This window comes from Felis catus, chromosome B2 (genome assembly GCF_018350175.1).
Source record: "Felis catus isolate Fca126 chromosome B2, F.catus_Fca126_mat1.0, whole genome shotgun sequence".
NCBI classification, from domain to species: domain Eukaryota; kingdom Metazoa; phylum Chordata; class Mammalia; order Carnivora; family Felidae; genus Felis; species Felis catus.
The window spans coordinates 45097150-45110587 of NC_058372.1; the positions used below are offsets into that span (position 1 = coordinate 45097150).

Genomic DNA, 13438 nt, shown 5'->3' on the forward strand with positions numbered 1-13438 from the left:
AATTTGTGCGTAAGTATACAGTAAACTAGCTAAGCCAAAATAAGAGAACAATAAGAAAACTGGCCAGGAAATCTAGTAACTACTGTGGAACTAGAAAAAAGAAACAAACAAAATTAGTTGCCTGTAAGTTTTGAGCTAAATGAATGTTTTTAAAAATAACACAATTGAGTTGATATTTAATTTAATTTCCTTCAGGATAATCTTCCTGCTTAGAACAGTTTTTACCAGAAGGAAAGATGGTAGGTGATTTTTTTCAATATAGATATCTTCTGATAAATTCCTAAAAAAAATAGGTAAAAATGATTGCGGTTTAGTGAATTTGGTTGGTCTGAAGTTATGTCATCTTCACAAGGATTATAATATTTTCTTTGATGCCAGATCAATACCTTCAGTAGGGAGCAGAAAAAGAGAAAGTGATGGTTGGAGTGGTATTAGTCCATTTGTCTGGGAATACAAAGAAGGGTGAAGACAGATGGACAGAGAAAACCTAATTTATTATAAGGTAACAATAAAGAAAACAAATGCAAAAAGATGGTTTGTTTTTTGGTGAAAGGTATTTGAGGTCAGATCTGAATACAGGGTAGTATGAGATTATCTTTTCACCATATTTTCTACCATCCCATTAAGAATGGTTGCTGAGGACGGCAAGGCTTTGAACTGAGTAGAGTGCTGGCTATATGAAAATGTACAAAATGTAGTGCCATACTTTGAAGTCTCATTGGGGAAGTCAGACTCACAAGATGGAAAGACCGCCATGGAATAATTAATAGCAAACATTTGCTTAATACTTAAACGTTTAGAACATAGTTTTATGTGCCATTTTGTAAATTTAAAAAATTAATTTGTAGATTTCATTCTTCTTTTGGGACTTTCTCTGGCTTTACCTTTGGAAGATGGCAATAACTCTGGGATTGTGATTACTTCCTAGCTTTACTTCAATGTTCTCAAACTTTCTTATGGCTTCTGTTCCCTGATCCTTCTAACTTCTTTTAGGATCCAGTACCCCAACATTACCTCAATGGGATGTTGTCCTCTGAATATGCAAAGTGATTTTCTTATTCCGATTTTCAAAATTGTGAAGTACCTGGTTTATTATGGAAATAAAACAGATCCTGAAATTTCTATGATAGAATTGACTGTAAATGTGTTTATCTTGTTGTCAGATCACGTGACCTGACTTCTAGTTAAGAAAATCAGGTCACCGTATCTACTTGTGGTCTCCTTATCAATCATTTAGACACTGAAGCATTTAACTGACTTCTAACTTTTCTGTTATATATATTCTGAAATTATACCTTCCAAGGGATCCTTATTGTCAAATCCAGTGGTCTTCTTTCCTCCTTCTTTTTGTTTTCTTTAACTGCTCTTTAGTTCTACACATTGGTCTTTCTTCTTGAAATGTCTGGGATCCTAGAGACCTAGGAATTTAGTTCTCTTCGTTTGTATTGTATTTTCCTTTGTCTCCTTTCATGAATCCTCTTTTGCCTCTCAATAGGCTCATTCTTTCAAATTTTTAAATCATTTAATTTCTTATGGGCAGCTGGAGACACACAGGTTTCTCTAAACTCAGGAATAGTCTGTTTGCATATCCACCAGCATCCCTTACTTCTATGACTCCTCCAGGCTGAAATTACTGCCTTCCTCCAAGATTTAGTTCCATTCGTACTGGCTTCCAGAAGTTGGCCTTGCCTATGGTAATTTATTTTCCTTTCAATTCTCAGGCATTTTCACCTTCACTACCTCATACTTTCAAAAAACTACGTGTCCATGTCTTACTTCCTAGTTAGCATGCAAAATCTTTAAGGATAAGGGCTGTACATCAGCTTTTGTTTGTCTGTTTGTTTGCTTGGTAGGGGACAAGGAACATAATACTCCACAAATATTTGTTGAAGGAGGGGATCAAGACAGTGGAGTAGGAAGGTCCTGAGCTTACCTCCTCCCACAGACACACCAAAACTGACAAATACGTATAGGACAGCAATCTCTGAGGATGAACTAACTGAAGGCTAACAGAACAGACCTTACACAAGTGAGGATATAAAGCAAAAACCACACTGAGATGGGCAGAAGAGGTGGAGACGCAGTCCAGTCAGGACCCACAGCCTGTGACCCACAGCAGTGACCCACAAGCGGAGGGATATCGTAACCATGGAGGCCTTGAGGAACAAGGGGTCCAAATCCCACATTGGGCTCCTCAGCTCAGAGAACCTGCACAGGGGAGACAAGCACCCCGAATGGCTTTGCAAACCAGCACGGCTTAGGTCTGCAGAGTCAGAGGGCAGCAGGAAATTGACACTTTGTTCTTAAAGAGCCCACATACAATCTCACTCACTCTGAGTTCCAGTGCAATGGTGACAGTTTGAAAAGCCCCTGGGTATCATGTGAAGGAGAGCCATTGACTAATTTTAAGGCATGTGCTGGAGAGGCAGGGATCTGTTAGAACATTCTTCAGAGACGGAAGGATTGGTGGGCACCATTTTCTTGTCACTTCCCTTCCACCCAGCTGGCTCAGCACTGGTGGGTGCCATTTCTGACACTGTCCACCTCTTGTGCTAGCACCAGCGTTCCCCTACGGACTCACCTTACCCGACCTGCCCAACCCAGCTCAGCACTCCTCCCAAGTGGCACGCCACCCTCCCTAGCAGCTCTCAAGCAGCTCCTCTTGCCCCACCACACCTTGTGGGAGGTCCTGGCCAGCATCAGTGGTCCCTCCAAGTGCCCCTACACTGGGGGGCCCAGGCTTGCACACTAGCGTGCCTTCAACAGTCACAACTGGACCTTGTAGCCAGCCACAGTGGAGGCTGGCCCTGCCCTCCAGCAGGCCCAGGGGTGCAAAGTTGGGCAGGCGTGCAGGGGACCAAACTCACACAACAGTGTGCCTGTAGCAGCTGCAGCCAGGTATCTTAGCCAGACAGGCTCAGGGCCAGCCGCACTTAATAGCATGTGTGTAGCAGCCCTACCAGGGGCTAGCATACAGTCACAGCAGGGCAAAGCCTCATACAACAGCAAGTCCTCACCAATCGTGATCCAGCCACAATAGGAGGGTGCACGTAGCTCACACAAGAAACACCTTTGGGACACTGGCTCAGTTGGCCAAGAGACTCACTTCAGATTTAAAGTCATACAAAGACTGGTAGCAAAGGAATGGAAAAAAAATATTTCATGCAAATGGAAATGAAAAGAAAGGTGTGGTAGCAATTCCTATATCAAACAAAGACTGTGACAAGAGACAAAGAAGGGCATAAATAATGATTATATGATTACATATAATAATGATTAATAATGATAGAGATTATCCAACAAGAGCACATAACTCTTGTAAATATCTATGCACATAACAAAGGGGACCTAAATACATAAAGCAAACATTAACAGACATAAAGGGAGAAAATGATGGCAATACATTAACAGTAGGGTTTTTTTTTTTAAATTTTTTTTTTTCAACGTTTATTTATTTTTGGGACAGAGAGAGACAGAGCATGAACGGGGGAGGGGCAGAGAGAGAGAGAGGGAGACACAGAATCGGAAACAGGCTCCAGGCTCTGAGCCATCAGCCCAGAGCCCGACGCGGGGCTCGAACTCACGGATGGCGAGATCGTGACCTGGCTGAAGTTGGACGCTTAACCGACTGCGCCACCCAGGCGCCCCTACAGTAGGGGGTTTTAACACCCACTTACATCAATGGATAGACCATCCAGACAGAAAATCAATATAGGGGCACCTGGTGGCTCAGTCGGTTAAGTGTCTGACTTCAGCTCAGATCATGATCTCACGGCTAGTGAGTTCAAACTCTACATTGGGTTCTATACTGACAGTTCAGAGCCTGGAGCCTGCTTCGGATTCTGTGCCTTCCTCTCTCTGCCCTTGCGCCAGTCATGCTCTGTCTGTTTCTGTCTCTGTTTTTGTCTCTCAAAAAATACAGAAACATTAAAAAAATTAAAAAAAAAAAAGAAAATCAATACAGAAACATTGCCTTAGATGACACATTAGACCAGATGGACTTACTAGATACATACAGAGCATTCCATCCAAAACCAGCAGAATACACATTCTTTTCAAGTGCACACAGAACATTCTCTGGGATAGATCACATGTTAGGCCACAGAACAAATCTTAATACATTTAAGAAGACTTAAAATGGATCCAGCATCTTTTCTAACCATAGTAGAATGAAAGTAGAAATCAATTAGAAGAAGAACATGGAAAAAACACAAACTCTTGGAGGCTAAACGACCTTCTACAAAATAATGAATGGGTTAAGGAAGAAATCAAAAAGGGAATAAAAAGATACCTTGAGACAAATGAAAATGGAACCACAACAGCTAAAATCCATGGGACATAACAAAAGCAGCTCTGAGAGGGAAGTTCATAGTGACAAAGACCTAGCTCAACAAACAAGAAAATTCCCAAATGAACAACTTTATACCTAAAGAAACTAGAAAAAAGGAACAAAACCCTAGTCAGTAGTAGGAAGGAAATAATAAAGGCTAGAGCAGAAGTAAATGAAATAGAGATTAAAAAATACATAAAGAAATCAATGAAAATAAGAGCTGGTTCTTTAACAAAAATAGATAAAATTAATATACCTTTACTTAGACTCATCAAGAAAAAAGAGAGGGCTAGGGCACCTGGGTGGCTCAGTCAGTTAAGTGTCCAGCTTCAGCTCAGGTCATGATCTCATGGTCTGTGAGTTTGAGCCCCATGTCGGGCTCGGTGCTGACAGCTCAGAGCCTAGAGCCTGCTTTAGAATCCCACAGAGGGATTCTGTGTCTCCCTCTCTCTGCCCTTCCCTGGCTTGCATTCTGTCTCTCTTCTCTCTCTCTCTCAAAAATAAATCAACATTAAAAATTAAAAAAAAAAAAAAAAAGAAAAAAGAAAGCCTAAATAAAGAAAATTGGAAATGAAAGAGAAGTACAACAGATACCACAGAAATACAGGATCATAAGAGACTTCCACAAAAATTACATGTCAACAAATGAAACAACCTAGGAGATATAAATTCCTAGAAACACACAACCTCCCAAGACTGAATTAAAAAGAAATAGAAAATCTGAACAGACTGATAACTACTAATAAAACTGAATCAGTAAAAAAAAAAAAAAAAAAAAGGAAACTCCCAACAAAAAAAAGTCTAGGACCAGATAGCTTAACAGGTGAATTTTACCAAACATTAAAAAAGCGTTAATACCTATGCTTCTCAAAGTATTCCAAAAAATAAAGAAGAATGAAGACTTTCAAACTCATTCTATGTGTCCAGCATTATCCTGACACCAAAAACAAACAAAAACTGCAAATGAGAAAACTACAGGCCCATATGTCTGTTGAACACAGATGCAAAAGTTGGCAGCAAACAATCTTAAAACTTATATGGAAACACAAAGGTCCTAAAATAAGCAAAGCAGTCTCGAGAAAAAAGAACAAAGCTGGCATTATGACACTTCCAGATTTCTAACTATACTATAAATCTCTAGTAATCAAAACAGTATGTTATCCACACAAAAATAGACCTTTAGATCAATAGAACAGAGAACAGAGGGTCCAGGAATAAACCATGTGTATACAGTCAATTAATCTTTGACTAAGGAGGGAAGAATATACTATTGGGGAAAAGATAGTTTTTTTTAATAATAAATGGTGTTGGGGAAAATGGACAAATACACAAAAAGAATGAACCTGGACTAATTTCTTTTTTTTTTTTTTTTCATGTTGATTTATTTATTTATTTTTTTAATTTTTTTTTTTTCAACGTTTATTTATTTTTAGGACAGAGAGAGACAGAGCATGAATGGGGGAGGGGCAGAGAGAGAGGGAGACACAGAATCGGAAACAGCCTCCAGGCTCTGAGCCATCAGCCCAGAGCCCGACGCGGGGCTCGAACTCACGGACTGCGAGATTGTGACCTGGCTGAAGTCGGACGCTTAACCGAGTGCGCCACCCAGGCGCCCCTATTGTTGATTTATTTTTGAGAGAGACAGAGAGAGAGAGAGAGACAGAGCACGAGTGGGGGAGGGGCAGAGAGAGAGGGAGACACAGAATCCGAAGCAGGCTCCAGGTTCTGAGCTGTCAGAGTAGAGCCCGATGCAGCATGAGATCATGACCTGAGCCAAAGTCGACGCTTAACCCACTGAGCCACCCAGGCGCCCCTGAACCTGGACTACTTTCTTATTACATATACAAAAATAAATTCAAATGGATTAAAGACCTAAATGTTAAGGCTGGAAGCCATACAACTCCTAGAACACCCATGCAGCAAGCTCTTGGACACCAGTCTTAGCAATTATGTGTTTAGGATTTATCTCTTCTGGCCAGGGCAACAAAAGCAAACAAATGAGACTGTACAAAACTAAAAAAAAAAAAAAAAATTGCACAGCAAAGAAAACCATCAACATGGTGAAAAATCAACCTGTTGTATGGGAGAAGATATTTACAAATGATGTAATTGATAATGGGTTAATATTCAAAATGTATCAAAGAACAGACACAACTCAATAATAACCAAAAAACCCAACGTAATCAAGTAAGAAATGGGCAGAGGACTTAAATAGACATTTCTCCAAAAAACACCAAATACAGATGGCCAACAGGTACAAGATGAGATATGCAACATCAGTGACCATTAGGGAGAGGTAAATCAAAACCACAATGAGATTTCACCTTATACCTGTCTTAATGGCTAGTATCAAAAAGAAAAAAGAAGGAAGGAAAGGAAGTAACTTGTGTTAAGGAGGATGTGGAGAAAAAGGACACTTTGTGCATTATTAGTGGAATGCAAAGTGGTATAGCCACTATGGAGAACAGTATGGAGGTTCCTGACAAAAAATTTAAAAAAATAGAACTACTATGTGATCCAGCAATTCCACTTCTGGGTATTTATCTGAAGAAAACAAAAATACTAATTTGAAAGATATTTTGTCTCTATGTACATTGTAGCATTATTTACAAAAGTCAAGATACAGATACAATCTGTACAACATCTGTTAACACATGAATGAATAAAGAAGATGTGGTGTGTGTGTGTGTGTGTGTATAATATGTGTATATACATATATATGTATATATATGTACAATGGGATATTACTCAGCCATAAAAAGAATGAAATCTTACCATCTGTGACAAAATGAATGGACGTAGAGGGTATTATGCTAAGTGAAATAAGTCAGACAAAGACAAATACTGTATGATTTCACTTACATGTGGAATCTAAAAGAAAACAAAACAAAGCAGAGAACAATGTGGTGGTTGCCAGAAGGAAAGAGCTAGGAGGGTGGGTGAAGTAGAGGAGGGGGAATAAAAGGTACAAACTTCCAGTTAAAAAATAAATAAGGGGCACTTGGGTGGCTCAGTCGGGTAAGTGTCCAACTCTTGATTTCAGCTCAGGTCATGATCTCAAAGTTCATGGGTTTCAGTGAGAGCCCAGTTGGGATTCTCTCTCTCTCTCTCTCTCTCTCTCTCTCTCACTTTCACTCTTGCTCTCTCTGCCTCTTCCTGGCTTGCGCATGCACACGTGCACTCTTTCTCAAAATAAATAAATAAACTTAAAAAAAAATACACGGGGATGCAATGTTAATAGTTATACATTGTATTGTATGTATATTAATATACAATATTAATACAGTTAATATTGTATATGTATATTATGTATATTATATATACATATATATAGTTGTATATATATGTATATATATACAATATATATAATATATATTATGTATATACATAATATATATGTATATTAATATACAATATTAATACAGTTAATATTGTAATAACTTTGTATGGCGAGAGATAGTAGCTTAATTTATCCTGGTGTTCACTTAATAATGTATATATGTTGAATCACCAAACTGTACTAATATTATATGGTATATCAATTAGGCTGAACATGTACATCTCATTTAGGTATGCATATTAACATTTTTTTTCTTTTCTCCTTTTCAGCCTCTGATTGTGACTTCGAATTCTTATTACAAAGGTATCATATGCAACATTTTGGGAAGCCAAAAAAAAAAAAATTGAAGGCAAAAGCAGGTCTGTATGAGATAGAAGGAATAAATATTTAGAAGGTTGCTACTAAGTGACAGACACTGTGCTTTGCAGGATACAGATTTCTTTCAACAGATTCAAGGAACTGAAATTCAGCCAGGTTTAGTTAATTTACCCAAGGTCCCACAAAAAAGTAAAGAACTGTGCTAAGTTTCAGAACCCCAAGTCTGCTTGATTCCAAAGGGCAAGGGAGTTTTTGTGTCGAGAATCGTAATTCTTACAATTGATAGTTTTAAGAATTAAATGATATAATTTCTTTAAAAAGCACTAGGCACAGTAGTTGGCATTTAACAAATGTTGCTCTCTCACATCTGTCTGGAATTGGGTCTACTTGAACAGTGGGAAATTATACTTGTTGGCTGAATTATACTCGTTTCCAACTCTTCTAAGAAATGCTTATGTTTAATTACAGCAATCCTATGTCCTTCCTCATACTGAGGCTAGAAAAAATGCCGGGCAGTATTTCAAATCATGACTATTTCTCCCCCTGATCAGGTAAAGGGATTTCGACGTTGTAGTCAGCAGACAGAGGCTAAATGAACCAATCACTTATTTCTGTAAAACATGCTTTTCTGTGTGTGCCTAGGGTTTTGTTTTGGTTTGGTTTCCCGAAGAACAAACGCTTGTGATTCGTTAGGAACTTTGCGAGGTAAACTACGGGGGTCCCAGTAGCAACTGGGCCTCTGAAGGTTGAAAGTAAGAAGTCTCTGTCTCTCTGCCTCAGTTTCTGTCTATCGACGACTCTTTTCTGGGTAAGTCCCCCAGAGCCTGCTACTCTGCACCGAGCAACACCGACCGCATCGCTCCCGCGGAAAGTGGGGCAACACAGGCTCCCTCTGCCTATGGGCAAAAACTTCGTATCCATCTGGGGCGACAAACCATACAAAACGGCCGTCCCAGCTGTGCCGAACTTCAAGGCGGAGGAGTAGCCACAGCTCTTCCGGATTCCTTCCTCTTCAGCCCACTGCACCTGGACGCGGGCGGCTCGCGACTCCCCGGCCCTGACGTCACCGCACCTGGCACCAGCTGGGGTGCCGGGTGGTGAGCCCGGCCGCGGAGGGGGCGGGGCAGGGAGAACGAGGGGGCTCTCGCGAGATTTCCTTCCTCCCGGGTGCAGCTCCCGGCACCTTCCCGGCCTCAGTCGGGTCTCAACCTCAGTCTTCGGTGTCGCGTTCTAGAACAGCGGTTGCTGAGGGGGACCGCGGGAGGCGGGCTCCGGGTTGGAGGCAGCGGCCAGGACGAACCGGCTGGTCCCACCTCTGCTGCGGGAGCGAACCGGGCTGGGAAAGCCGCCGTCTGGGCGGGCGGGGGAGGGCCCTCCCGCCGCGGCGGCTTTGGCGGAGGCCCGGCGCGAGGAGCCGCCGCCGCCGCCGTCTCCTGCTCGCGGGCCGCGCCGACGGGACTGCCCGGGGAACGCCGCGGGCGGATGGAGGCGCCACTTCGCCCCGCCTGAGCTCAGGAGGGAAGGAGCGCAGCGCGGGGCCCGCCTCCCGCCGCAAGTGCGGCCGCGCGATCGGCAGGAGGAGGAGCAGCGGGCGCCGGGCTTCTCCCCGCGGGAGCCCCCAGCATGGGTAAGAGACTCGAGGGCGCTTCCCGCCGCCCGACTGCACCTCCCCAATTCGGGCAGGCGGTTCCCCTTCTCCGTGTCCGCGGGGAGGAGACGGGGTCAGCCCCTTCGCGGCCGCACCGCACCCTCCCCGTCGCCCCTCCTCGCCCTGCCTTCCACCTTGCTCTTCTCGCGGAGGAATTGGTCGGAGGGCTCATGGGTGCTTTCTCCTGCGCTCCCCTCCCCGCTTCATCCTGCTTTGGGGAAAGGTGAGGGGTTGGGGGGCGGGGGCACCGGGTCCCCTCTCCTTGCCCACTGCCGGGCTAACCTCGGGCCGAACTTCCCTCCCTGCCCCAGCCTTCTCTTTCCCTCCCCCATTCTGGTTGGATGGGGGAGGGTGATGGAAAAACTTGACAAAGTAGCACTTTTAGCTTCTTTATCTTCAGCGAGGCTTTGTATAGATCGGCCTTTTACTAGGTTTTCCGTTTGTTGTTACGAGAGGTAATTTTTCCCTCCGCTGAAACTTGCAAGGGATGCCTCAAGGACAGGGAAACTTGACTTATTTACTTTGTTTTCACGTAGGCAAGTGTATTGGCACTTAAATATTAAATCTCATCCTGAGGACTGGGTTAGGGTTTGATGAGGTTTCAGTGTTGAACCCTTTGAGAAGCTGTTTCCTGTTTGGAGTTAGACTTCCTTGCGAGAGGAGAGAAGAGTACACGGCCTTATATGTTATTTACTGTGTGCTTTAAAGTTTTGTTAGGAGCTAGCAAAAGCAGACTGTGTTGCAGCCTAGTTTGAAAGGGAGTTTTGTTAAGTAGTGTAACAATTCTTTTGATAACACATTTCGGTGTGGGGTAGGCACTCTCTCAATCCTTTAAAAATTAAAAGCAATTTAAAAGAAGTGTCTGTACTGTTATAAATGTGTGCCATTATAAAGCATACATTTGTGCCACCAAAAAGCATAAGCATGTTCTATAAGAATAATCCCAATTTTGGATTTATAGAGTAAATCAGGAGGATTCTATCCTTTTTTTGTAGTTGAGAGTTGGTACTCTTCATATCAACACACTGTTAACCGAAATTAATAATTCATGCAACTAACAAATGATTTTAGAAGCAGGACAAATACAGACTACTGCTGATGTGGCACCTTCTGCCCACACATTGTTTTGTCGGAATGCTTTAAGCATAGTGTTTACAGGTCCTCGCTTAGCTCTTCTGTATTTTGCTAGGCTTTCTCCTTTTATGTTCTTTCAGGTAACTTTTGTACAGAAAGTGCTCTTAAACCTCCAAAGAGTAAAACCTTTGCTGTTTGGAACTTACAAATGAGATTATTTCCAATTAATTAGTTGAGTGTAACTGAGTTTTTGAGGGTTTATTCCTTTAAGCGTCAAATTATAAAACCACTGAAACCGATTTGGATGACATTTATACTAAAATAGGTAATTCTTTTTTGTCTTAAATAGGGTGCAGAGTGTAATTAAACCTCTTGATGACCAAGGGTCATCATTTGTGACCATCAGTTACTGTGATGCCTTGAGGATCTGCTGGATTGTATACAGGACTTTTGATCAGATTCCTTTGCATTTTGAAGTTATTTAAATACATATTTTTCTGCTTTGCTATTGGATGTGCTTGTTACTGTGCCCTCTTCACCCTCAGTTCTCTAACTTTTCTACAAAAGTGGGAATCATATTCAAATATGTAATTCTGCATAAAGGAAAAATAAGTCTACCCTTAGTGTGTGAGATGTTCTCTTCAGGAAAATTAATGTCAGAACTTTGGCTTTGGAGTTACTAATTGTCCAGAGTCCTTTTCTTAGTGACTTCTCTGCTGTGTTCTGGTTAGGCAAGTTGCTGCATTATCTAGGTAAAGTGTGATATTGTGTGCTTTCGACTACTCATAATGTGTTTTGCAGGTTGATTACTTGGGGGCATTTGTAGTTAATTTTTAAAAGGTATTTGTCAGACATTTCCATATGAACGTGTACTTTAAATTTATCAGTCATGTAAAAATTCATATTAAAGTTATCCAAATCATTTAAAAGGAGTTTCCTTTATAATATAAACCTCATTTGTTTGGTTTTGTTGTCAGCAGTCTTTATTCCTTATGGTTTAAGATGGTAGCTTAAAATATTCTATGTATTTTTATGTATTATTTTATCTGATGTGTCACAAAATGAAAAATCTCTGATTTCATTGTTTTGAAATAAATTGGATACGTATTAAGTGACGGTTCCTACCATCTGTACTATGTAGGTAGTATAGCGAGAGAATTAAAGAGCTTGGCTCTCCGCTGGGACAGCTTACGGTCAAATCCTGGCTCTTCCACCTTTTAGCTGTTGTAACTGAGCAAGTTACTTAACCTGTCTGTGCTTCAGTTTCTTACTCTAAAAATGGGGTAAAAATAACCTTGCAGATGGTAATGGGGATTGGATGAACTAATACTTGTAAAGTGTTTGGAAGAGAGCCAGTGCTGATTCTTGTTATTTTCATTTTCAAATGATTTTCCTAATTCTTGTACCAGTTTATAAAGACAATTCTCAATTTTTGACCTTTGTTAAAAGGTGCGTATTGCATTTAAAGGAAGAGTGAGATAAGATAGATGATTTTGTAGTAATGCAGAAATTAATTTTTTTTCAGAAGTTTAATTTTGTGTAATACGTCTTTATAAAATTTATGTAGGAATTTACGGGGTTTTTTTCCGGTGTTGATTATACTTTGAAAAAGTCCATTATTGGGAGTAAGTTTAGTAGTTCAGGAGAAAGTATATGGGATGAATAGTAGGAGAGACTAGTAGTTTCTTTGAATTTTATGTTAAGCTTTTATGTGTTTAGTTTCTACATTTATTAAATATGGAAGAATACTTAACATAAAGAAATTTGAGGTATTCTGTGTGAAAGAATTTGGGGAGAGTTTAGAGAAATAGAAAGGTAAAACTTTACTTTTCTTACTCCAGAAGTACAGATCTGCATCTTAGAGGGGGAGTAAGACAGAAAGCAAGTGGCATAAAGTGTTAGTTACTATGTGTGAATTTTTATTTTTGAAAAAGTAAGTGGATTTTAAGGATTGAATTTCTGTTACTTTTAGGTAAGGTTCTGAACTTCTTAGTTTACATTTTTTTTTAAGCTCATATATGATTATTCAACATGTTTAAATAATGAGGCAGTTTTAATGGACGGGAACACACAGTTGGTTTAGAGATGATAAATGTACTTTTATAATAGAGTGATTTATTTCCTTATTTTGTTGCGCTGTTTGGAGAAAATTTTGATTTATGCAGATAAGTAGTGGCAAATGGAAATTGCCTGCTAAAGGCTCACCTTTCAGTCTCAGGATTTACCTTAATTAAACTAATCCAGAGGATGAAATGGGAATATTAGAACTTTTTTGTTTCGAAGTTCGATCACTAGCAAAACTAGTAATAAGTTGTATTCCTTAACTAGTAAGTACTTGTGATTAGATTTTTCTAAGTGTTTCAAACTTTGAATAGCTATAGTTCCAAAAAATCCCATTAAGGGTGGAAATTCACATTGATATTTTAAATTCACATTGATATTGATATTCACATTGTCATATATTTTTCTAAATTGGGGATTGGCAAAGTAAAACGATGTCACATTAACTTAATAAGATCTAAATTTTAAGGCATTTGAGTTAAAAACAAAGTTATAAAACATGAAGTGCATTCCACTTGCCAATCAAAAATAAATCCAAGTTTTTATTTACACGTAATCCAGATCTGTGATTTTTTTTTTTCCTCCTCTTATTTGTCACGGAATATCCTTCTCTATTAAATGTATTTTAATTGCAAATTGAGCCATGTGATATATCACATAAATAAAA

General features: G+C 40.2%; 1 protein-coding gene across 1 annotated transcript in view; it reads left to right on the plus strand.

Annotated features, from left to right (window-relative positions):
* Nucleotides 1-9486: 9486 nt before the first annotated feature.
* CD2AP (CD2 associated protein) overlaps nucleotides 9487-13438 on the plus strand; it is a 140592-nt gene continuing 136640 nt past the window's right edge. Inside the window, exon 1 of the mRNA XM_011282366.3 lies at nucleotides 9487-9615. Within this exon, the coding sequence (XP_011280668.1) occupies nucleotides 9612-9615 (4 nt within the window). The 5' untranslated portion in view covers nucleotides 9487-9611. The remainder of the gene's footprint in view (nucleotides 9616-13438) is intronic.